Source organism: Carlito syrichta, unplaced genomic scaffold (genome assembly GCF_000164805.1).
Source record: "Carlito syrichta isolate Samal-C Ts95f unplaced genomic scaffold, Tarsius_syrichta-2.0.1 Scaffold311768, whole genome shotgun sequence".
Lineage (NCBI taxonomy): Eukaryota > Metazoa > Chordata > Mammalia > Primates > Tarsiidae > Carlito > Carlito syrichta.
Genome location: NW_007255864.1, coordinates 616,786 through 642,655, shown reverse-complemented (window position 1 = coordinate 642,655; position 25,870 = coordinate 616,786). Strand labels below are relative to the sequence as shown.

The 25,870-nt window shown below is 38.7% G+C and overlaps 1 protein-coding gene across 1 annotated transcript in view; it reads left to right on the top strand.

Annotated features, from left to right (window-relative positions):
- CDC40 (cell division cycle 40) overlaps positions 1–12,237 on the top strand; it is a 49,945-nt gene extending 37,708 nt beyond the window's left edge. Inside the window, exons 12-16 of the mRNA XM_008069029.2 lie at positions 873–988; positions 1,245–1,378; positions 5,388–5,464; positions 8,817–8,961; positions 10,237–12,237. Of these exons, the coding sequence (XP_008067220.1) occupies positions 873–988; positions 1,245–1,378; positions 5,388–5,464; positions 8,817–8,961; positions 10,237–10,414 (650 nt within the window). The 3' untranslated portion in view covers positions 10,415–12,237. The remainder of the gene's footprint in view (positions 1–872; positions 989–1,244; positions 1,379–5,387; positions 5,465–8,816; positions 8,962–10,236) is intronic.
- Positions 12,238–25,870: the final 13,633 nt, after the last annotated feature.

Sequence of the window (25,870 nt, the reverse complement as noted above, 5' to 3'; positions counted from 1 at the left end):
TAAGGAAACTGACCTTAAGAGGTAACTTTTCCAGGGTTACACAACTAATAAGTGGCAGAGTTGGGTTCAAACCGAGATCTCTGAGATGCCAAAGCCCATGCTCTTTAGCACTTTAGCAGTGGTTCTCAATTCTGGCTGCATCAGAAGTCAGAAATCCACAGTCATCTTAAGAATTTTGAGATCACTGATGCCTGGTTCCTACCCTCAGAGGCACTTATGTAATTGTTCCAGGCTGTGGACTAGTGATTGTAGTCAAAGTTGCGAGACCACTCTTCTAAGATTCTTTTAAAAATCAAAGGAAAATATACATCCAGCAAAGTGTATAAAATGCATAATTTTCAGTGATTTTTTTTTTTAGTAAGCATATCTATGCAGTTGTTTACCAAGATCAAGATACAGAACGTTTCTATTACTCATTAAGGTTCCTTATACCCTTTTTCAGTCTGTACCCACTCCCAGTAACCACAGTAACCACTTCTGTCATCACAGATTCATTTTCCCTGTTCTTGAACCTCATATAAATGGAATCATATCATATATTCTCTTTTGTTTCTAACTCCTCTCACTCAACATAATACTGAGATACACCCATGTGACTTGTACCAGTAGTTTGCTCTTTTTTATTGCTTGCAATATTCCATTGTATGAATGGAGTTATAATTTATCTATTCTGTAATTGGTGGTACAAAATTACTTTTTAAAAAATTACCTTTTCATTACAAATCTGTGATAAAGAGCAATGTAGTTTATAGTAAAGAGCAAGCAGGCCGCCCTTCCTCAGAATTTGTTAAGCAAGTGACCTCTAGATCTTAATCTCACAGTCATCTTTAAGTGATCAGATTTAGCTTACCTATTTGGATCTTTGGTTTTAGGACAGTGTATATCAAGATTTACAAACCGAAAAGTACCCTATTGTGTCAAATTCAATCCTGATGAAGATAAGCAAAATCTCTTTGTGGCTGGGATGTCTGATAAGAAAATTGTACAAGTAAGTCTTCTTACAGTGTTTTCATGAAGAATTCTAAGTTTCCTGTAGTATTGGGGTGGACTAAACAATGTGAACTCATTTAATGTTTGCTACTTTTAGGCACTGCTTATGTTTTGTTCTTAATAGAAAACATTAAATTTATAAAGTGGGATGTTGGGGATCTTTTCCCTCTCTGCTTTAAAGAATTATGATCTTTGTTAGTTTCCATAAATCTGCTCACTTCTGTCTTTACCTTTTTTCCTTGTTTGATGTACAGTGGGACATTCGCAGTGGGGAAATTGTGCAGGAATATGATCGGCATTTGGGAGCCGTCAACACCATTGTTTTTGTTGATGAGAACAGGAGATTTGTGAGCACGTCTGATGATAAGAGCCTACGAGTTTGGGAATGGTAAGTTTCCATCATTAGAAAATCTGACTTATGGAAAGCAAGCAATTAGACATTTTATAGCAAAAGACAAAGCCTGATAATATGCAACTATTTGAATTTTTTTGCAACTGTGGTCCTGGCTTGCCAGTCAAAATTGTTTTGACTACTTAAGTGCCTACAATATGGAAATAAAAATCTAAATATGCTACCCTTTGTAGTCTTTGGATAGTCTTTCCAGAGGTTATGTATTTTGAGTTGTTTTTTTTACAGTGATGATAGGTTTGTATTGTTCTATCTTATATTGTATATTAGTGTATTCATGACTAGCAAGGAATAGGATTGACCATAAGATTTTGGCCTCAGAACTAAGCCAAAGAAACACTGGTGTATCTTTTAGTTTTTTAAATGTCTGCTTTGTGATAATCCAATACTGAAAATTGCCCATATCATCAGCCTAGTACAAATGTTTTACTTGTAGAATACAATCATAAAATATTGGTTGAGTTTGCTTTTCTAAAGAAAAAAAGATTTTTTTAAAGGCAAATGCTTATACTGATCTTATTAAGCATCATAGATCATTTTTATAATTTAGTTGCAAAGAAATGCTTAATCATCTTTTTGTTAAAGTGAATGTTTGGATGGAACCCAGCCTTTTTAGTCTGTTATGAAGCACAACTCAACCATGATTACAGCCTAGCAAGGACTAGGAAGAAAGTGGGTCTTCCCACCCCCAGAAGTCCTTCTGCTTTAAGAACATGTAGGAGGCCTTGAACCACAGCCAGTGCTTTCCTCCTCAAACTAAGTCCCTTTAGGGAGTTGAGCAGGTCCTTAACCATTGTCAGGACAGGGCGAGTAATTGAAGATCTAATGTAATTGAACTGGTCTCTTCCATACTCACTACCATACTACAACTACACCCCTACAGAAGACCCTAATTAGTGGAGAGCTGGCTGTACTTTATATACATAGTCTTAACATATCGCATCTTCCTTAAGACCCATGGTTTGAGGCCACCTTATAACCAAGACCTTTCGTATTTCAGAAATGTTTTTTTACAGAGAATCTGATACAGACATCAAGTTTTATATGAGCCACCTTAGATGATTTGCACAAAACTCTGGAGACTAAACATACATATACTGTGTTTCGTTTCATTTTACATACTTGAACAGTTTGATTATGCTTAAACTTTCAGATGTTTCTACCTCAGATTATATTTCAGCTCTATTTTTAAACATAGAGTGGAATAAAAGAAATTGGTAAATATTTTGGTGATGTAGCAATTACAGGGCTTAAGAACACTTGTATGTGTTTTCCAGAGTAAAACATTGGCCAGCAAAAAATTTTGATTAAACTAAAGAAGAAAAAAAAAGAAGAAAAGAAAAAACTAAAGAAGAATATTAGCATGTTTCTTTTTTCTATTTCCCATCAGATATTAAGAAATGCTCCTTTAAAAGTTATGTTATTGTTTTGTTATAATGATGACATCTTTAAATTTCAGTTTAACTCTTACTATCAGAGCCTTCCTGACCAATCTTCAGATGAGATGAGGTGCCTCTTCTCTGTCATCCCACAGTATCATCTGCGTTCCGCAGCTTTTAGCACCCTTTAAGTGCTTGTTGATTTGTTTCACTTTACAGGCGAGTTCTAACTATGAGAGAAAGAACAGTGTCAGTCATGCTTACTGTCTGTCCCCAGCACAGTGCCTGGCACACATAAGGCACTGAATATCTGAAGTCATTATTATTGTCATTATCAGTGATGTTACATTTATAGAGCCCTTTCTATATGATAGTCACTACGTAAAGTAGCATTTTATATGACTATTTGATTTCATGTGCAAAGCAATCTTATGAGATAGGTACATTTATTATTGCCATTTTATATATAAGGAAATTAACATAGATTAAGTAAGTTGCCCAAGGTTAGATAGGACATGGAAGGACCAAAGTTCACATTCAGGTCAAACTGAGTCCAAAGCTTGAGTTCTTGATCATGTGAATAGTTAGATGAATGAAGGGACTGGTGAGGAGAGAAGGTAACTTGTATTCAGCTTGACTGGTGAGAAAGCAATAAATATACACTCAATCTTGCTACAAAGACAGGTGAGAAGCAAAACCAGCTCGGATCCCCAGAACTGTGCTTTACTGCATAAACCTAAGAACAGTTATACGTGATACTGGCAGCTTGAGTAGGCGAAAGTGAGACTTGACCCCAGCTGTCGACAAATTAGCAACACTGGGGACTTCAGACAAGTGGTGTTGGCCAAACTTGTATATCCTGTACCGCTTAGAGTAGCATCTTACAAGAAAACAAACCAAGGGAGACTTGACTTCCTTAAACAATATTGTTCAAACTCACATTATTATATAGTTCTAAAAGAGGAAAAGAAACTATATTGAATAATCAGCAGCTGGTGGCATTTTAATTGACCAAATGCTTGAAATGTCATAGATGAGTTTTCTCCAGAAGATTTTTATTTTGGTAAAACATTTTTAAAGAAAATTTTGCAGAGGTTGACACTACTGTTTATCTTTAAAATTTCATAGACTTTTGTTTCTTTTTGGTGAATTCATTTTTAAACAGAAGATTATTTACCAGATATGGGTTATTTCCTCATTATACTGAATTGTAATATCTAATTAGGAAATAGTATTGTGTTTATTAAATATAACTGTGCCTAGCAGACGTTTTTACTAGAAATAATGAAGTCCACAGGGTAATTCATTTCTTGTTCTAGGGTTTGTTGTACCAAGATTCTTTAAAATAAGATCTATGTGAGTTTTTTGTCTACTTTTAGTAAAACATTAATTAATCTGAACCTGTACTGTGGTTAATTGAATTCAGAAAATGCTCTTATGTTTTAACCCATGTTATAAAATTATTAGCCATTAATAATAAGTATGAGAAGGGGAAAAACATGAACCTGGTTTAGACTGAGGCTCTTTTGAATACATTGGGTCATTCTCAAGGTAAGTTCTCGTTGGTGCTGTAGAGGTAGAAAGGGCTTAGAGGTCTGACTCATGGTACTCCCAGGTTATACATGAAACGTTTTTCCTCTGACCCAGATTCTGATAGAAGGTTATTTTTCTAATCATTTGATCCTTCTGCTAGATGAAAGGATATCTTACATGAAGGCAAATTATTATTATTTTCCAGTTAATCAAAGTATTGGAACTTAAACTAAGGTTTGAAATTGGAATTGCTGCTTCATATTCTGTGTTATTCAGCAGATTGCATTTCCCACACATTACTCTGTCAAAAACATCTCTGGTCTCATGAAAGCAACAAGACCAAAAATTCTTTTCAGAATTACTAATTAAATAATTTTTATCACGGGTAATATTAAAAATGAAAAAGTACTTGGAGATTTTGATGGTTCTAAATTTAAGTGACTAGTTTTGGATTTGGGTTTTTGTTTTATCCTTTTTTAAAATGTTTTTTCTCCGATACCTAGCACACTTGAAATATTTTACATGTTAACTGGAAGTAGTCCAGGTACCAGATGCTTACTCTCCCTGGCCTTGGCCTTGGTATCTGGGTGGGCTAGACTGCTCTTGGATCCCTACAGCTTTGCCTGCCACCCACATGCATTGCTGAAGCCTCCTTAGCATCCTCATGCACTCATGGAGCAGAGCTAAGGTTGACTGGCAGGTACAGGACATGTCACCAGGCTTGCCACAGACGTCACGCTTCTCTACCTGGTACATTTTTATATGAGTTTATTACTAAAGAACTTTTAGTTAGTGGCAGGTGTTTTTTTTTAACATAGAGCCCAGAGTTTCAATCAAATAGAAAACAAAATCACTCACACTGTTATAATTATCTTGAGATGTCATTTATGAAGTAAAAGATTCATAACAAGCAATACAATGTCACTGGGTGATTTTCTTTCCTCCAGAAAGATTTATTAGACATACAGTTTAAGAATTTGCTTTTATTTGGATAATATCCCTTTGTTTCAGAGGTAATACTTCTAAAGATGCCTTTTAGAAGTTACTTCCTCTAATGTGCTATTTTGAATTTTTAGGGACATTCCTGTGGATTTCAAGTATATAGCAGAACCTAGCATGCACTCAATGCCTGCAGTGACTTTGTCTCCAAATGGTGAGTTAGTACATAGAATGTATTTTTTTTAATCAATATTTTTTATTATGATTTTGTGGGGTACAGTTAAGGGTTAGGTGTACAATTACGTTTCATTCAGGCACCCTGTTGATAAGAGGTGTTTCCCCATCCCCAGATAGATATTTGCGACTGTTAATCCCATCCCCCTCCCCCTCATAGTTTCCCAGTACCATCAGTCATTTTCTTATAGTATTACATTGGATGTTCAAGGTCCATTATACGAGTGAGAACATGTGATACTCGGATCTTTGTTTCTGTGAGAGGTCACTCAGTATTATAGACTCTAGTTCCATCCAGGTTGCTGCCAAATTCATGATTTTGTTCTTTTTTATGGCTGCGTAGTATTCCATCGTGTATATGTACCACATTTTTTTAATCCAGTCCTCTTTTGATGGGCAGCATGGTTGTTTCCAGGTTCTTGCTATTGTGAACAACGATGCGATAAACATACATGTGCAGGTATCTTTTTTATAGAGTGATTTGAGTTCTTCAGGGTATATTCCCAGTAGGGGGATTGCGGGGTCATATGGAAGGTCGATTTTTAGAGCTTTTAGGAATCACCACACTGCTTTCCACAGAGGTTGCACTAGTTTACACTCCCACCAACAGTGTGGAAGTGTTCCCTTTTCACCACACCCTCTCCAGCAGCTGTTATTTTTTGAGTTGTTGATAATTGCCATTCTGACTGGAGTTAGGTGTTATCTCAGTGTGGTTTTGATTTGCATCTCCCTGATGATTAGTGAGGTTGAGCATTTCTTCATGTGTTTGTTGGCTGCTCAGATGTCTTCTTTTGTGAAGTGTCTGTTCATATCTTTTGCCCATTTTATAATGGGGTTGTTTGTTTTTTTCTTTTCAGCACGTTTGAGTTCCTTGTAGATCCAGGATGTTAAGCCTTTGTCAGACCTGGAGTTGGCAAATACTTTTTCCCAGTCTGTAGGCTGTCTCCCTGCTCTCTTGATGGTTCATACAATGTATTTTTAAGTGAACTTCTGAGGCGTGGTATAATTTCTGTAATCAGAAGAACTTTGGTCATTCCCTTCTGGGGAAGTCTGTCATAGTGCCACACTTGAATAAGGAAATCTCTGCAATATTAGAAACAGTTGCTGATTTTCTTTTTTTGAGTTGGAGTCTCACTCTGTCGCCCAGACTGGAGTGCAGTGGCCACTCCTGGCCACCGCAGCCTCGACCTGCTGGGCTCCGGCGATCCTTCCGCTCAGCCTTCCAAGTAGCTGGAACTACAGTCGCGTGCTACCACGCCCGGCTGATTTTTGGATTTATTGTAGAGATGAAGTCTCGCCTGCCCAGGTGGGTCTCGAACCCGTGGGCTCAGGCAATCCACTCACCTCAGCCTCCCAAGGCACGGGATTACAGGCTGAGCCACTGAACCCAGCTACTTGCTGATTTTCATATGTGAGACACTGTACCCACTCTTGTTTTTTAAAAAATAAAAATTAAACAATGATTTACAGCTAATATTGACTGAACATGTAAGAATTTCTATTTGACAGTCAGAGTTTCCTTTTCTCTTTCACCTTCCAACAGAATCAGGATCAGTAAATCGCTTGATGATGACTTGCGAGTGCTTTTCTTTCAGGGGATAGGAAATTTTAGTTTGACTCTCCATAATGAGAACACCTTAGCAATTTACTATAAAAGATTTTTCTCAGGCAAAAATTTAAAAAGATAAATGAATTTAGTACTATTTAATCCAGTCCTTTTTAAGTACAAGATAATTTGTGCTACAGATATACTGACAATAGACTGATGTAACGAGCTCTCCATGAGGGTGTTAAAGTGGAGGTTCTGCTGTCTGGGGATCGTCTTTGTCGCAGCCACTGTTAACTCGCATCGCTACTGTAAGCGTGGGTCAGGGAGGAGCTGGTCTGCCATCAGGCATCTGCCACAGGCAGATTGGTGAGAGCTGTCAAATGCTCATCATTTTTGTGAGAAGAGCAACCTAACGGGATCCTGTTTTAATGATCACTATATGATGCACCTGGTCACTGTGCATCTACATTTTACGTCGTGTGTTTTTAAACCAGCTGTTACAAATACTGCACCCAACTTGAGCAAGGCCATTACCTGCTCAGGCTCTGGTAGGAGCATTTAGTGAGTTCATGTGGTCAGTCAGTCCTCCATATGTGTGAGTTCCACATCCTTGGAGTCCACCAACCACAGATTGAAAATATTCAAACAATAACAAATAATACAATTAAAAATACAGATTAAAAACAATACAGTATGGCAACTATTTACATAGCATTTATATTGTATTGGGTATTATAAGTAATCTAGAGATGATTTAAAGTATATGGGAGATGTGCTCAGGTTATATGCAAATGCTGTGCCATTTTGTATAAGGGACTTGCGGGGGCGTGTGGTGCATACCCTGCAGATACCAAGGAACGACTGTTTGTAGGATAAATGTATAGTTGTCTGTTGTTTAACGGCAAGGATGCTTCTGAGAAATGCTTTGTTAGGTGATTTCATAATTGCGCAAACATCATCAAGTGAGCCTGCACAGACCTAGACGGTGTAGCCCACCACACACCTAGGCCATATGGTCTAGCCCATTACTCCCAGGCGGCAAGCCTCTACATCATGTCCCTGTACCAGGTTAGATTCTGTAGGCGATGGTAACACAGTGGCAAGTATTTGTGCATCTAAACATAGAAAAGGCACAGTAAACATTTGATCTGTTATGGTCTTCAGGCGCCACCATCAGGTATGCAGTCCGTCACTGACCAAGCGTTATCATCAGCGAGTGACTGCAGCTAGTACAGCTAGTCTCCAGGGCCGTTGATGGAGTCTAAGTAGCTAAAAAGCAACTGTGGCCTTTAAAAACCAGTTGCTATCATTTAAATTGCATTTCCTTTTTTTACAGTTTTATTTACTAATCCTGGGTCTTCTTACCTGTGTTTATCTTTTCCTGTTCCATAATTACCACAGATAGGTCTCTTTCTCCTTCTTGCCATTGTTTTGCTGGCTATACTTACTATGAATTAATTCATTTCACAAGTTTTAATTTAGTTCTATTAACACTAAGGTTTGGAATTTCTGTATTTTCTTATTTCTTTTTTTTTTAAATAAGCTTTTATATGAAGAGTACTTAATAACAGAATTGAAGAAAAGCCATTACTTTACATATTAATACCTCTTGCCAGTGATATATTTCTAACATTTTACAGGTGATGTGGTAAATTTAATTTTTAGTATTGCAAAGGATTTGGGAGCAAAAGAATATTAATCACAGTGAACATATTTAAAATAAAACATTTTTCTTTAATGTTTCAGTCTTTCTCTAATTTGTCTAAATTTATTGAATTTACAGGGAAATGGCTGGCATGCCAGTCAATGGACAACCAAATCTTAATTTTTGGAGCACAGAACAGATTTAGATTGAATAAGAAAAAAATTTTTAAGGGCCATATGGTAGCAGGCTATGCTTGTCAGGTGGACTTTTCACCAGACATGAGGTAAGTTCAAATCTTCTAATCTGTTCTGATATTCAAATATGATGATAACTATTGTTGTACAAATAACACTTTACAAATCACTATCACATAAATCACTATCACAGTTCTTATTTGTATAAGAACTCTAATATGTCAAAATGCAGATATAAAGGCAAGAACAAGTTAGGAAAATTACATTTTGCTTTTTTTTAAAGTTCTTCAATATAATCCTTTAAATTCCTTAGGCCTGTGCCCTTCAGCCACCTAGTAAACTCCTGTGTATATCACCAAGGCCTTATTTTCTCTCTGCTTTTCTTAGCAAGAGTAGGAGCACTATAATCACTATATTTTTGCGGTTGAATGAACACCAGCAGAATTGTTCTGTATTGCAGTGTTGAAGTTACAACTTCACTACAGCTTGTCTGTGCTGAAACTGCCAATCCATTCTTTGAATATTTTTAGGTCACACTGGATTTGTGAAGCCTCTAGCACCATCCTTAGTTAAAATGTACAGGTGAAAGCCATATAGAAATCCCTATAACTCTGAATGTTTGGCCTGGTGACTGGGCCACATGCTTCTACCTTTGATTCACTTGTAGATGTATTCAAAAGATATGAAGCCAAACTAGAATTATGAAGGTAATAGAGTCTACTAAGGTAGAAAGGCCCACATGTTCACTGGCTATATATGAAATCAGTTCCCTTCTACTGTTTCTGACTGTCTAGATACCTCATCCATCATGGCCTCCAGGATTCCCAGTCTTCCCAGTTAAAAATTATTTTCTGCCTTTACTTTGTGGCTTACTGGGGAACGTTTTTGTGGAAGTTCAGCTGATAGACTGCTTCATGTTCTACCTTGTTATTCTGAGCATTGTATGTTTGTGTTGGGGTTTTTTTTTTTTGAGTTGGAGTCTCACTCTGTCGCCCAGACTGGAGTGCAGTGGCCGCTCCCGGCCACCGCAGCCTCGACCTGCTGGGCTCCGGTGATCCTTCTGCTCAGCTTTCCAAGTAGCTGGAACTACAGGCGCGTGCTACCACGCCTGGCTGATTTTTTTTTTTATTTATTGTAGAGATGAAGTCTCGCTGCCCAGGCGGGTCTCGAACCCGTGGGCTCAGGCAATCCACTCACTTCAGCCTCCCAAAGGCGCGGGATTACAGGCTGAGCCACCGAGCCCGGCTATGTGTTGGGGTTTTTAACGTTAAGGGGAAAAGATAAAGATTTTTTTCTGTTCTTCATTCACTCTGCCAGTTTAAGGCATATTGCTAATTTGAATGTATTTTTCTTCCTGTTAACAGCTATGTGATTTCAGGAGATGGAAATGGAAAATTAAACATTTGGGACTGGAAGACCACAAAACTCTATAGTCGATTTAAAGCACATGATAAAGTGTGTATAGGTGCAGTGTGGCACCCTCATGAAACATCTAAAGTCATAACATGTGGTTGGGATGGTCTCATTAAACTGTGGGATTAATGGAATTAGTCCTTAAACTATCTAGGATCATTTTTGATCCAGCATCATATTTAACTATATTTAATTATTAAATGTGTTGGATGATAATTTGATTTGCAAATAATGTTTTCCTTACATGCCTGATGACATTGACCTATTGTTTAAAAAAAATACTTTGTAAATTTGACTTATATAATTTCATTTGCAACTTCATTTGTTCTTTATTGATACGGGGAATGACTATTGACTTTCCATTTGACAAGTAATTATCATTGGCAGGAAGATTGAGTTTTTCCTAATGACATACTAGAAGGATCCCTTTGGGGTCAAGAAAGACTCCCTAGTAAATTTGGGATTTCAGGAGAGGTCATGTAATTAATAACTCAAAGGTACCAGCTATTTATCTCTTCAACCAAAAGAGCAATAAAGAATAGATATGATACGATTTCATATAAATCTGGAAGAAAGGTAAAGCCACCCACAGTTAATGGCCCCATTATTTTCAGTGGGTTAAGTTCTAATCTTTTGACTTCGTGAGTTCCACTATTTTTTATGACATATGTTGTATATTTTTAATTGTAAGTCAGTAATCCTCTTTAATGGCAGCATTCCTTTAATTATTAAACAGTGTAAAATGAAAGTCAGTCCAGAGTTCTTTCCTTGACTTTCTTCCTGATCAGTATAGACAGGACAATGTATATTTAATCAGAGAATGACATTATTTCTGAAGATGGGACTCAAGAGAATGAGCCAAGACTGAATTTTATTTCTATTGACTGCCTTTAAGGACCTGGCTACACTTTCAAAAATCAGGATTCCCTAGGTTATTGCTTTACACATTACTACTGGGATCCTCCTCATAGGAGATGAGGCATGAGGGCATAGTCCAAAGTGTCACCTTGTCATTTCTTTGAAGTCATATTTCATCTTTAAAATTATTTGATTTGGCTTGTGAGTATATATGACAGAACTTTCAAAGATTAAAAAAATTGTGAGCCTCTCTAAGGCTTTAAAAAAAAAAAAAAAAAAAAAGGACACTCCAGGAAGATGACTTGGGTTCCCCAGTTTGAGAAGCAGTGACCATGGTGAAAAATAGTTTAAAAATTCAGATTGTGAAATCAAGATAGCCTCTTGAATATAGTAGCTAATAGCACTTTAGCTTGGCAAGCCATTTCTCCTGTTTCATTACAAGTCTATATTAGATGTTTGAATGGAGTTGGAATGTTCCAGTACTGTGCTGGAAAAGGTTAACTGACAGCTGCTCAGAGTGCTGACCTGGAGACCCAATCGTGTGAGTGTTGGCAACCCAAGGGCATTAAGCCCTGAGTGCTGTGCTGCCACTGCAGGGCGTGCTCCTGGCCCACAGGGAGCTTCCGTTTTTAAAAAATTAAATTTAAAGAGGCCTGGTGTGTATGACAGGCCCTATGGCCACATACAAATACATTTCAAAGAAGAAAATAGAAAAAGGATAAAAGTGAAGGTGATGTATTTTTCACACAGGCGCTCGAAGAAGTGCAGACCCACTACCTGCCTGCTGCCCTTTCTGCTACACAAGGAAGGTGGCAGATTGCTGAAGGGGAAAGGTGCAGGCATGACCTGTTCTTTTCCAATCACCGTTTTTAACAAATGTGAATTACTGAAATGTGATGAGACAAAAAGAATTATACATTTAAATTGTCTTGTTCAGCACTCATATTATATGTTACAAATCATCATTTCTAAATCCAGGTTTATTTTATTGTGTTTTTTGACTGTTTCTAAACTAAGTACCTGTATATAAAAAAGTTGTCTCTTTTTTAAAAAAAAAATCATATTTTTAAATAAATAAAGCATTTTTATAGAAAGTGTTGTCGAGTGTTCATTCATCTTTATTCTCCTTTTAAGTGTGTTGAGGCATCAGATTAAATCATTTGCAGATTTAAATGGGTCATGTAGAGAGAAATTATGCTTTAGAAGTGGATGTGGTTTATTCAGGTAGACTAATGGGTTTATTCTAACTAAATAATAAAATCTAGGGCAGTATCCTCAGAGCACAGATTAAATTTAACACATCCCATACTTATTCATTTAGTGGTGTACTAAGTCATGATTACACCACCCCAGTTTAGAGTACACGAACAAGTGGGGTTCTTTTCCAGCATTAAAAAAGCACATTAATGCTTCTGGCCTTTGTGGTTACCATCTGGCTCCCTTCCTCACTGCAATCTTTTTGTCACACCCTGAAATAAAAGTTAGAATAAAAGCGATGCTTTAAAAATCTCAATTTCTCAACCAACTCATCTTCGACAAAGCGTCCACCACCAACCACTGGGGAGAGGAGAATTTATTCAGTAAATGGTATGGGGGAAACTGGCCAACCACATATAAAAGATGAAAACAAGACCCCTACCTATCACCATACAAAAATCAACTCTAAATGGATCAAAGACCTAAACATAAAACCTCAAACTATAAGAACCTTAGAAAATGCAGGAGACACCCTTATGAAAATTGGAACTGGGCAACCAATTCCTGAACAAAACTCCAAGTGCCCATGCCATAAGAGATAAGATAAACAAGTGGAACCTCATCAAACTGACAGTCTTCTGCAAAGTCAAAGAAACCATTCAAGAGATTGGGGAGATAGCCACAGACTGGAAAAAAATATTTGCCCATTGTATATCTGACAAAGGCCTAACATCTGTAATCCATAAGGAACTCAAACGTGCCAAAAAGAAAAAACAAACAGCCCCATTACAAAGTGGGCAAAAAATATGAACAGAAACTTCTCAAAAGAAGACATACAAGCGGCCAACAGATACATGAAAAAATGCTCAGCCTCACTAGTCATCAAAGAAATGCAAATTAAAACCACACTAAAATACCACCTAACCCATTCAGGATGGCCATCATCAATAACTCCAAAAACAACAGATGATGGAGAGGATGCAGAGAAAAGGGAACACTTCTACACAGTTGGTGGGAGTGTAAACTAGTACAGCCTCTGTGGAAAACAGTTTGGCAATTCTTAAAAGATCTAAAAATCGATCTCCCATATGACCCTGTAACCCTCCCCCCCACTGGGAACATACCCAGAGAAGCTCAGATCACTCTGAAAAATATACCTGTGTACGCATGTTTACTGCAGCATTGTTCACAATAGCAAAAATATGGAACCAACCACGGTGTCCATGTGGTACATATACACGATGGAATATTATGCAGCCATAAAGAAGGACAAAATTATGAACTTCACAGCAACTTGGATGGATTTAGAGTCCATAATACTAAGTGATCTATCACAGAAACAACTGAGTATTGCATGTTCTCACTCATAATTGGACCTTGAACAATTACCATAATACTATAAGAAAAGCTGCCAGGCTCGGTGGCTCAGCACAGGCCGCGCCTTGGGAGGCTGAGGTAAGTGAATTGCCTGAGCCTGCGGGTTCGAGACCCGCCTGGGCATCTTGTCGAGACTTCATCTCTACAATAAATCAAAAAATTAGCCGGGCGTGGTAGCACGCGCCTGTAGTTCCAACTACTTGGAGGGCTGAGGCTGAAGGTTCACCAGAGCCCAGCGGGTCGAGGCTGCGGTGGCCGAGAGCAGCCACTGCACTCCAGTCTGGGCGACAGAGTGAGACTCCAACTCAAGGAAAAAAAAGCAAAGAAAAGCATTGGCAGTAGTGAGAAACTGCCAGCGGCGGGAGTGGGGTGGATGGGATTGGCAGTAGTGGGAATCTGCTGGGGGAGGAGGGAGGCGCACCTCATCAACAAGGGTACCTGAATAATAAACATTTATATACCTAACCTTAATTGTACCCCACATCTTTAAAATAAAAATCAATTTTTTAAAAAAGTGATGGTTTTGTGAAAGATTTAATCAAATATTTAAACATTGAAGCAAAAGCTGGGAATATTTTGTCCTAAATAAGGAGCCAGTTTTAAGATAAAGAACAGGGTAGCATCACATGTCATGTTTCTAAGTAGTGCTTGAGGATACATGGTGGGGCCGGCTGGTAGCCTTAACATGTTTACAAAATACCTGGAAGAAAACATTGACAATGAAATATCAAACTCTTGGATAACAACATATATGGGGGTGACAAATATATACATATATATACATTTTAAGAGATGTTATCTATGTTTTCCTTTTTGAAGTTGAATTACAGGAGCAATATGTAGTAAGACATCTGCTCAACTGTGCTTCTGTCATTTTTGACGCCTGTCACGTGATGTTAGCATTCATTTGATTAGTGCCATCTTTTGAGCAAATGTCATACTTAAAATGTGTATACATTTTTTTGGCACTCCTGTGTATCACAACACCAGCAACAAGAGAGTCTTTCCTTGAAGAGCCGAGTTTCTCAGAGTGGGCTGAGAATCATCTGCATCAGAATTACTAGGGTCTGCATCACTTACTGAGATGTAGCTCAGAAGGAAGTAGGGGGTTGGTACATACCATGGAATACTATGCAGCCATAAAAAAGAACAAAATGCCGTATGCAGCTGGAGATCAGCCACCATTCTAAGCAAATCATCACAGAAACAAAACTGAGAACATGTTCTCATAAGTAGTAGCTAAACACTGGCTGCATGTGGGCATAAGGATGAGAACAACAGACAGTGGGGACTCCTAAAGGGAGGGAGGGACGGGCAAGGGTTGAAAAACCCATTGGGTACTTTGCCCACCACCTGGGTGACGGGCTCAGTAGCAGCCCAAACCTCGCCATCAAGCAATATCCCTATGTAACAAACTTGCTCATACACCCCTTGAATCTAAAACAAATTTTTTTAAAAATAAAGAATAAAGTAGGCTGGGCTCAGTGGCTCAGCCTGTAATCCCAGCACTTTGAGAGACCGAGGCAAGTGGATTGTCTGAGTTCGCGGGATTTGAGACCATCCTGGGCAACTTGGCAAGACCTCATCTCTACAATAAATTTTTTAAAAATTAACTGGGTGTGGTAGCACACACCTGTAGTTCTGGCTACTTCAAAGGCTGAGGCAGACAGATTGCGGAAGCCCAGCAGATTGATGCTGGGCAGCCACTGCACTCCAGCCTGGGCAATGGAGTGAGACTCCAAAGCCAAAAAAAAAAGAAGAAGAAAGTAGGGGTTGGTGATTGGAGGAGCCATAAGGAACCCAGGTATGGGAAGGGGAGAGTCAGGTGGCTCCAGGTCACAGCATCTGTCAGCAGCATGAAATGTGGGTCTCAGAGTGAGACCTGGAGAATGCTGGCGCTGTCTTTCATCCCAGATGCATATTTTTCACATCTCGGAATAGGGCTATAGTGAAGCATTGATGTGTCATAGTTGAGTTGGCAGCATTCCTTCTTTCTTAGTGAATCATAAAGTAATGGATGAAATACAGTAAAAAACAAGGCAAGTGCTAAGGAGCCTGAGAAGAAGATCCCATGGAAGAGAAGTGTCTGTCATACCACTTGGCTGAAGAGTCGTGCTATGAAATGCTTATTTGATCAATGAGTAAATAAAATGAATGGCTAAGAAAAGATTGCAATGGTTATAAGCTATATAATCACACACACACATAATCACGGGGAAACTTTTGAATGCAGAATTCTTATTCTCAACCCAGGCCTCCCAAATGAAAGTCAGCACTTTTGGCAAGCTCCCCAGAAGAGAACCGCTGAGATAGAGTCTTGAATTATCTTGAGCATTTAGGAAACTAGACATCAAAAGCCCAAGAGAAATTCAGCTAGTCAAAAATATATGCGTGTGCACGTATGTGGATATGTGTGTCTAAAGTATGCATATAACATATACACCATCCATATCCACAATCACTTTAATAATCGTGGAAACAATTTTCTCTACCTCAACACTATGATTCTATCTGGAACTTAAGTGAAAAGAAGCCACAGACTTACCCCAGCTCTATTTTTGAGACAGTAAGTGAAAGAGATAAGCACTTTGATTCTACAGCTGCTTATAACTGCAGTCACCATCTTCACATGAATTTTCTTGTTCCCTATGCCAACCTCCAACATTTTACATATGGGGGACTATGTAGATCTCAAATAGTTTTTGATTTATGTTCTACTTCAGTGCTGTCCAATAGGTATTATGTGAGTATATAAAATTACATATATAAAAGACATATAATAATATATATAATTTTAAGTTTTCTAATAGGTTAAAAGGGGGAACTTAATTTTAATAATATATCGTATTTAACATAATATATTCAAAATGTCATTTCAAGATGTACTCAATTATTTTTAAAATTAATATTTTACTTTTTTCATATCAAGTCCTTGAAATCTAGAATGTCTTAAATTGTTTACAGCCCATCTCAATTCAGACACTAAATTCTCATCAAAATACTTTAGCTTTTATAGTATACAAAGGAAATGTACAAGTTCAAATTGTTCCAAACATACTTAAAAGTTTTCCAATAGCTGAGAGAAGGGCAGTCGTGCAGCACTTAGCAACAGGATACGTTCTAAGAAATGCATCGTTCAGCAATTTCACTGTTGTGCAAACATCACAGAGTGTGCCCACACAAACCTAGGCAGTATAACCTACTCCCTTCCATAGCTCCATGATCATCTGAAGGGAATACTGTCATGTACTGAGTCTGTCATACATGCAACCTGTCATTGACATGTGGCACATGTCTGTATATGAATTTTTATTTAAATTAGCTTAAAGTAGATACTTAAAATGTAGTTTCTTAGTCAGTTAGCCACAACTTAAGTGCTCAATAGCACTGTGTGTCTAGTGGCTACTATGTTGCACAGTATGATTCAAAGACCATTTTTTACACAAGAATGGCTCAGATATTCAATTTGACTGCCTCACCTTCTGAAAGTTCTTCTAAGGTTCCAACTGATAACAGGAGATCTCATATTTTTAAAAGATCATGTTTATCTGTACTACATTTCAGGTGGTTTCCTCAGGTCTATCTTTTAAAATCTATTTAGCTATGTCTAACCTGCCGCTTAATTCATTCAACTTCTTGTTTCAATGACTATTTTTATTTCTGGAAGATCTATTTGTACTTTTTTATATTTACCTGTTCTTTCTCATAGTGTATTTTCTTATAGTTTCTATATAGTCCTCCAGGCTCTTAATCATGATAAATCATGCATATTAAAATTATCTGTTATCTCAAGTTGTTATGTTTATTGGGTCTGTTAACTCTACCTCATTAGGGGCCATCTATGTCCTTGTCAGTTATAATTTCTAATCATGGGTCCTGTTTTTCTAAGGAAATCCTTCATAGCCTGGGCCGGTGAAGAGTCCCTTCAGAGTGGTTTTACATCTTGTTCTACCAGGTATCCCTCAGGGATCACCCCCTAGAACAAATTTTTTGTCTGAATTTCTCAGCTTGTACTTTCCCTCACCATGTAATTAGGATAAACTAATTCAACTATTCAACTTTTTGCATAGACCTGAAGTTTCAATGTCTCATGAAAACTTGTATTTGTATTCAGAATTATAGCAGAGATAAACTTCCTTATGCTAACCGGTGTGGCATTTTTAGGTCCCTTTTTAATTGAAGTTGTAGCCTTTCAAGGGTCTCACTTTGCTGTAAGTGTCCTGGGTGCCAATCCTCCCCCCACAACACCAGGTCCTATCTCATGATCTGGGCCTCTAGCCATTATGTATACTAAATTCCCAGGACCACTGCAATGTAGGCTCCTGCTCTGTCTCCCTGGCTCTTGACTCCCTCTAGGCTTTCGTGTCTGAAGAGTTTTCTTTCTTAGACATTCAGCCACACACACACACACACATACACACACACACCTCATATGTACATATATACCACACACACACACCTCATATGAACATATATACCATATACACATACCCATATATCTCTACATACATGTGTACATACAGAAAGATAGGGTTGTATTCTGTGTCTTTAGATGTTGCCGTGCTGAAAGAGTCTAAAGACAGAAATGTAACCTAGTGCAGTCTAAGAAACATACATTCTGATTTTTAGAACCATGTGCGTTTAAGTGTATGATACTAAAAGGCACTTTTCCTAAGAGCACTTCATTTGATGACCAGAGAACCATCAGAACGGATTGATCTTCTTTCTGGGCTTTTTCTTCTACATAAGCATAGCCCTTAGATTCTTCTGAATTTATCCTAAGATTGCCTTTGTAGCACATGCCTTAGTCCATTCAAGCTGTTGTACGAGATACCTTAGACTGGGTAGTTTATAAGCAACAGAAACGGATTGCTCACAGTTCTGGTGGCTGAAAAGTTCAAGATTGAGGCACCAGCAGATTCAATGTCTGGTGAGGGCTTGCTCTCTGCTTCATAGATGGATCGTACCTTTTCACTGTGTCTTCACATGGAGGAAGAGGGAGACAAGCTCCCTGGAGCCTCTTTCATAAGCTCACTCATTCCATTCACAAGGGCTCATGCTCCCAAAGCCCCAGCTTTTAATACCAACACACTGGGCATTAGAGTTCAGCATATACATTCTAGAGGGACACAAGCATTCAGACCATAGCACCACACAAATTAAGAAATTATCCTACCATTGTCTAAGCCTCATCTAATCACGATAGACAAAATAATAAGATTTTCAGGGTAGGAAGAAACTTTAGAAATTAGATATTCCAATCTAAGGGGAAAAGGTCAAGAAAGGTGATGCCTTGCTTTTACATCATGCAGTTAGTTAGCAGGAATAGCAAAATGTTCTTATATTTTTCATCCCATTGTCCTCACAGGTTGGTGTCATCCCTGACCTAATGCTACTTAATTGTGTATTTTTAACACTCATAATCTTTGTGACTGCTAGCTTGCTGCCTCTGAGTTAAGTCATTTAAAGGACACAGCTACTTACATAGTGCGTATTTCATCCTTGAGTGACAGACCCTGTGCCTGAAGACATTCTTATGGCCCCTTCCACTAGAGTTGTGCCCCGTCACTCTCTCTGTGCCCACAGGGAAATGTCCTTGGCTCACACCTCAGTCTTGAGACTACAATATCTTTTCTACCTGGGTTTTACTCTTTCAGTGACTGTTTTTATTATTATTTTATTCTATAAAAGCTGTGGCTTGAGTCATTTTTGTAAAAATACCAGCCCCTATCTTTGGTAAGAATAGCTTCACATCATCATACTTTCCTTCTCCCATAAAGTGAAAAATATTCTCTGTGCTACTATGAATTGTGGTTTCATATGTGACTAAAAAAGACTGCTGGAAATTGGCACAAAGAAAGAACAATGAGATATGAGAAAGGAGGATTGAGGCTTACTATCCTAGGACTTAGGTATCTTCTAATAACAAGTGAATCCTCAATTCTTATTGCATTTATTCAATTCAATTATCAATAGCTCTCAGTTCCCCAAGGTCAGGAAGATCTCCAGGTTAGCATCCTTCCATCAGGAATAGGGACCCCTGCATGCAGTGCCATAAACAACCATGTCAAGAAAAGGACAGATCGTGCCCAAATTTAAATTAACAAAATAAGAGACAGTGGTCCATCTAAATTCCAAAAGTACTTTTAATGCCAGAAAAAAACTTCAATAACAAGTGATGAAATAATTTTATGGAAAAATTATGTAAAATAGCTTTTAAAATTTATATTCAACAAATATTTATTGAGCACCTTTTACCTAGCAGATTGTATGCTAGACAATGGAGCTGCAAAGAAGACCTTACTCTCATGGAGCTTACAGTCTTCTAGAAAAGACAGCTATTACACAAGTAGAAGAATTAAAGAACAGAGAGTATTAAGATATGGAGACCTGAGGGCATTGTGGGAACACGTAGCTGGGGACCTTAAGTAGAGGAGTTCCCCAAGGAAATGTGTTTGATTTGACATCAAGCCTTGAGCAATTATATTTCTTTGTACCGACAGTAAGACCTCATCTCTAAAAAACAAACAAACTATATGGAAAGATACTGATTCTCAACACATTAAAATAAATTATTTCTTAAAACCAGTCATTTCGTATTTTTCTCAAATAGAAAATTCTAACTTGCAAAGTGATTGGTAGGCAATGATTGCCCATTATGTTATCAAACCCACGTGGACCTTTGTTTATTATATATATCCATCCAGGGATGATATTCCAAATATCCAATGACAAGAAAAGCAGAGGACAGATCAGCTAGAACAGAAGCCAGCCACAGAGCTGGCTCAGGGTCCTGGCAGCTGCCTTTTGCGTTGTGCATTGAATCAGTGTTTTTCCATATAGTTTTGTTGTTGTTGTTGTTTTAGAGATGGGGGGGTCTCACTATGTTGCCCAGGCTAGTCTTGAACTCCTGGACTCAAGTGATCCTCCCATTTCAGCTTCTCAAGTAGCTGGAACTACAGGCACATGCCACTCCCCTGGCCACCAAATAATTTTAAGCATTAAAGTATGACGACATTAAGAATTCTTAACTTATTTTTCTTAAGTACAGAAATATAATAAAACCATCTAAAGAATTTCAATAATCTCTAAATTTAGACAATTTTTAAAATAATTGAATTTCCGGGTTATGATTTTATCTGGTAAGTTCAAACACCTCTTCCAATGTAAAAAAAAAAGTGAGACATTTTATAATAAGGTTAAATGTATTACTGAATCCACAAAATGCCAGCAACTGGCTAATACAAAAAGACTGTTACTGCTTAAAAATCAAACATAAATTTATCTTCACCAGAAAAGAACAGTTATAATAACTGACTTGGTACTGTTGTATTGTTAAGTAGAATGATCTATTTAAATGAGGTCTTCATTTTTACACTAGCAAAATATAATGAGTTTGGCTTCCTGGTATTAATCCAAGCTTTGCAAAAACATTGAATACTTAGGAAATGCAATTCTTGTATTTATTCAGCAATCTTATAACCAAGGCAGAAATGCTTACACCAAGGACTGATTTGGACTAAACCCCATAAAGTCATGAATTTACTTTTGTCCTAGCCTGATGTAAATATCAGTGGACCTGCAGTCAATTCTAATAGAAGTTTGTTCACCTTTCCCTGGCTCTCTTCATTTGAACATCAAATAGTTACAAATATTTATAGAATAACTTCTGATTTATAATGGCATCAAATACAATCATGCTAAGAAAAGAGGAAGGGGAAAGTATTTTTTCTTGGACTTTAATACCAAATTGTGACACAAATTTTATACTACAAGGCAATGTCTGAATCTCTTACATCCTCATATGCCTTATACCTTAAAAGAGCATTTTTAATCATCTGATAAGAGCATTATTCAATTTGTATTTTCAGAATCATTTATGAACACTACTCTGGCGAGAGTTAGTTAGAGAGATGCATGTCACAGATCTTAGCTCATTCTTCTGCAAGTCAAAGACTAGTTTTAAGCAGAGGAAAATCACATCACAGCTCTGAGAGACTGTGCCCTTTCTAAGCCCAGGAGAAAAGTGCCAAGTATGGGACGAGCCAGAGTAAGAGTCACTTCCAGGCCTGCAAGAGTTTTTCTAGCAGCTTAAATATATGTTGACAGAGAAGTTGCTGGGTCCCCATATTTCTTCAGGAAGCTTCCATTTGGCAGACTTAGTCTAATCAAATAGATGGTTTTAAGTTAAGCAAATCTGCATGTTGCAAAATGATCCTGGCTCTAACAGACCTGCATTTGTATTGTCTGTTTGTCACTTTTTTCCTCCTTTTACTAATAGGCAGGGGTAATGTGTCCTTTAGACAGAGCATTTTAGATCCAGTAAAGGCTATGAAGACATATGGTGGAGGAGAGCAAGCATGACGACCTTTGTGGGCACCACAGACTGCATTCCTCTCATTCCACCACCTACCAGAGGAATCACCTGAAGGAACCACGTACCCCTCCGAATTTCTTTACCCATAATACAACTGGAAACATTACACTTCTTTGCTGGGAGAATTAGGAACAAGCTATGCAAATTGTCTGGCAGATAGTAAGCTCTCTGTAAGTCATCACTCTTGATTTTGTTTCTTTGCTGTATTGTGTTTGTGTTACTTTTGCGGTGGTTTGTGGTAGCGATTGCAGTTTTGTCTATTCTTCCCAAGAGGAGCTTGTGTTCGCCTGTTCTTCACACACACCAGTGCTGCAGCACTGAGCCCTCTCTCGTGGCACCAGTAGCTTACCAGTCATGGTGATTCTGCCCCCTTGGGGACATTTGGCGCTGATTGTCATATAGGCAGGGGATGGGGGCTCCTGCAATCTGGTAGGTAGAGGCCAAGGGAAGCAGGTAAACACCCCACAAGCACAGGACAACCCTTCCGCCCCCACAAAGAGCCATCCAGTCCAAATAGCAAGAGTGCTGAGAGTGAGAGGCCCTGGCCTACGTGACAAGCATAACACATTCTAGAGGCTGCAAAACCTTGGCAACCATCAGGATACTCATCATAAATTTAAACTGTCTGTGAAGGGAATGAAGGGCTGTGTCAGAAATAAGCATAAAATACGTATGAATAACTATTACACAGGCCGCCTGGCTGGTGGTGGTGGGTGGGTGCATTTGTGATTTACTCTTCTCTCACTGAGCATCCATTCTGGCTTCAGATATATGTTGTGTGATGAAGTCCACATTCTTTCTACATCACCGATCTGGAATAAATGGTGAACTTTCCCTAGACAATGGGGGTTTTCAAGACTTCCCTAAATCTCCCATACATGATTTAAAATCTTGTCAGATATGGGTGTGTCCATATCTAAAAGCTGATCAGACTTGACACTTGGGATAAGTATACTCTTCATATTATAGTGTATAGACATGTTTATACACCTCAGTATACAAACATTCTGTGAAGAAACATCTGTGATAGAATCCAAACAGAACCGGGCTAAATTTAGCTTTGCTTTGACGACACCACACAAACGAACTGCATAAGCCAGCATCAAATTGTACAGCCCCTATGCATGTCTGAAAAGCCTATATACATTGAAATGACCAAACTGCCATTTCAAATCACGCTTGTTCAAGCTGGTCCTCTCAAGCTCAACACATTTGATCAGTGTGCTATGAGTTTTAAAATAAAAACTTCATGTTTTTAAAACAATCATCACAATGAACTCAGAAAATCTTCCCATCTGAACTCGAGTTAGTGAGATTGCCCTGTTCTAATATATCTTTGTTTCTCACTTGAGGAATGGCATTTTCAAAGCACTTCAAGGAACAAAGAATCAACCTAGGAAACGTTTGAAGGTAGGAGGAGGTATGAAACTGGAGAAGGGGCGAGGTCTAGTAGTAATCAGTCTTATACTCCCTCCCAAAATTTTTGAACAATGTACAACAGTTTTACCCTCTCTCAGGATGTAAAAAAAAAGTCAACAATATTCTCAATCGACAACAGGGCTTATTTTTATACTATTTAATTATTTGAATTAGAATGTGTCAAAATTATTTCACAGGAGTGTCTAATCCTATATATAGGATTAGCGATCATTGGAACGATTGAGAACCTAAACATTCCCCTTAATTTTAATATAAAAAGGATTAGTACTACTGAAAAACTGTATAACCATCCTAGGAAAGAGGGACTGGCACACAGGCCACAATCTTATAAGTGATGCCAACTTATAGTAAAAACAAAAAAATACACTTTATGTGTGAGATTATATATTTTTAAAAAAAAAAAGATTTGCCAGCATAGCAAGTCTGTGGTTGGAAAATCATGTTTGAAGGCAGAAGAAGTAACAGCCAAGGCACCCAGATGCTGCTCTGTGTCTCGTTTCACAGCAAATGAAGGGATTTAAGGTTGAGTATAGAAAGACTCTTGAGTAGAGGCTCTTGCTGCGGTCTTCTTAATTCAGTGGCAGAGTCTGGTGTGTCTGAGTTCCCAGAAACCAGAATCATTGTTTCTTGTAAAGCCACAGCACGGTCTCAGCAAAGGCTGAAAAGGAATGATTGAAATCCACAAAGGCTATAAAGAACGCTGTTAGCCGGGCTCGGTGGCTCAGCCTGTAATCCTGCGCCTTTGGGAGGCTGAGGTGAGTGGATTGCCTGAGCCCGTGGGTTCGAGACCCGCCTGGGCAGGCGAGACCTCATTTCTACAATAAATCAAAAAATCAGTCGGGCGTGGTAGCACGCCCCTGTAGTTCCAGCTACATGGAAGGCTGAGGCGGATGGATCGCCGGAGCCCAGCAGGTCGAGGCTGCGGTGGCCGGGAGCGGCCACTGCACTCCAGTCTGGGCAATAGAGTGAGACTCCAACTCAAAAAAAAAAACCAAAAAAAAAAAGAACGCTGTTGACAAGGTGAGCAAGAAAAGCCAGGAAAGAGGTGAGTCAAAGCCAAATGGGAGGCCCTCTTGTAAGCAATCAATAGTGAACTTAACCATCTCACCAACCCAGTAAAAATGGAAAACGTGATTTCATTTTAATGTTGGTGAATTCATGGATTGTCAAGACACGGCAAATTTCAGGGGAAACTGGGATGAGGGGAGGATTATCTTCCAAATTAAAGTCAAGGAAGACAAGCATCTGTACTCTCAGATGCACACGGCAACGAGCCTGGGTCTGGGGTGACTGTGTTCATCCCTCCAGCAATTTCATTTATTTATTTTTTTGAGTCGGGGGTCTCACTCCATTGCCCAGGTTGGAGTGCAGTAACATAGACACAGCTGGCCGCAGCCTCAATCCCCTGAGCTCAGGTGATCCTTCCACCTCAGCCTCCCAAATAGCCAGGATCACAGGCACATACCACCATGCCCAGCTCATTTATTTATTTATTTATTTACTTTTTGTAGAGACGAGGTCTCGCTATGTTGCCCAGGCTGGTCTCAAACTCCTGAACTCAAGTAATCCTCTTACCTTGGCCTCCTTCAACAAGGATCAACTGTGGCCCTGTCACATGCTGAGCACCAGGCTATCTATACACATCACAAAGTCAATAATCTATGAGGGGGACCCCAAAAACCCGGCATTTATTTCTTTAAAAAGGGTGCATTTATTCTTACATGTTTAAACTTCAGTAACCTTCAAAGTATTCTCCACTGGATGCAATTCACCTACTGAGACACTTTTTCCACTGCTTAAAGCAGTTTTGTACTTGCCCATTTTGATGACTTTTAGGGCTTCTGCCGTTTTTTGTTTCATCTATTCCACATCGGCAAAACGTTTCCCTTTAAGGACTTCTTTCACCCAGGTAAGCAAAAAAGTCACTCGGGGTGAGATCAGGTAAACAAGGAGGGTGGGGCATGAGGGTCTTGCCACTATTGGCCAAAAACTGCTGAACACTCAGCGCGGTGTGGACAGATGCATTTTCATGGTGGAAGAACCAGTCACCTGTTTTCCACAACTTGGGATGTTTCTTCTACAAATCGTGACACAACCTCAAAACTCCCAGATAAAAAACTCTGGCTGACCGTTTGATCTGGAGGAAAAAATTCTGAGTGTACTACAAGGGGCCCGCCCTCCAAAAGGTAATTCCGGTTTGGGAGGGTCCTCTTCGTACTCCCTGCCTGAAGCAAGTTACAGGCTGGTGGGAGATGGGATGATAAACCCATGATTCGAATCACAGACATGTTCCCTTCTGCAAAAATTTCCTTGGGGTCTTGCTGAGGTCCTGCGTC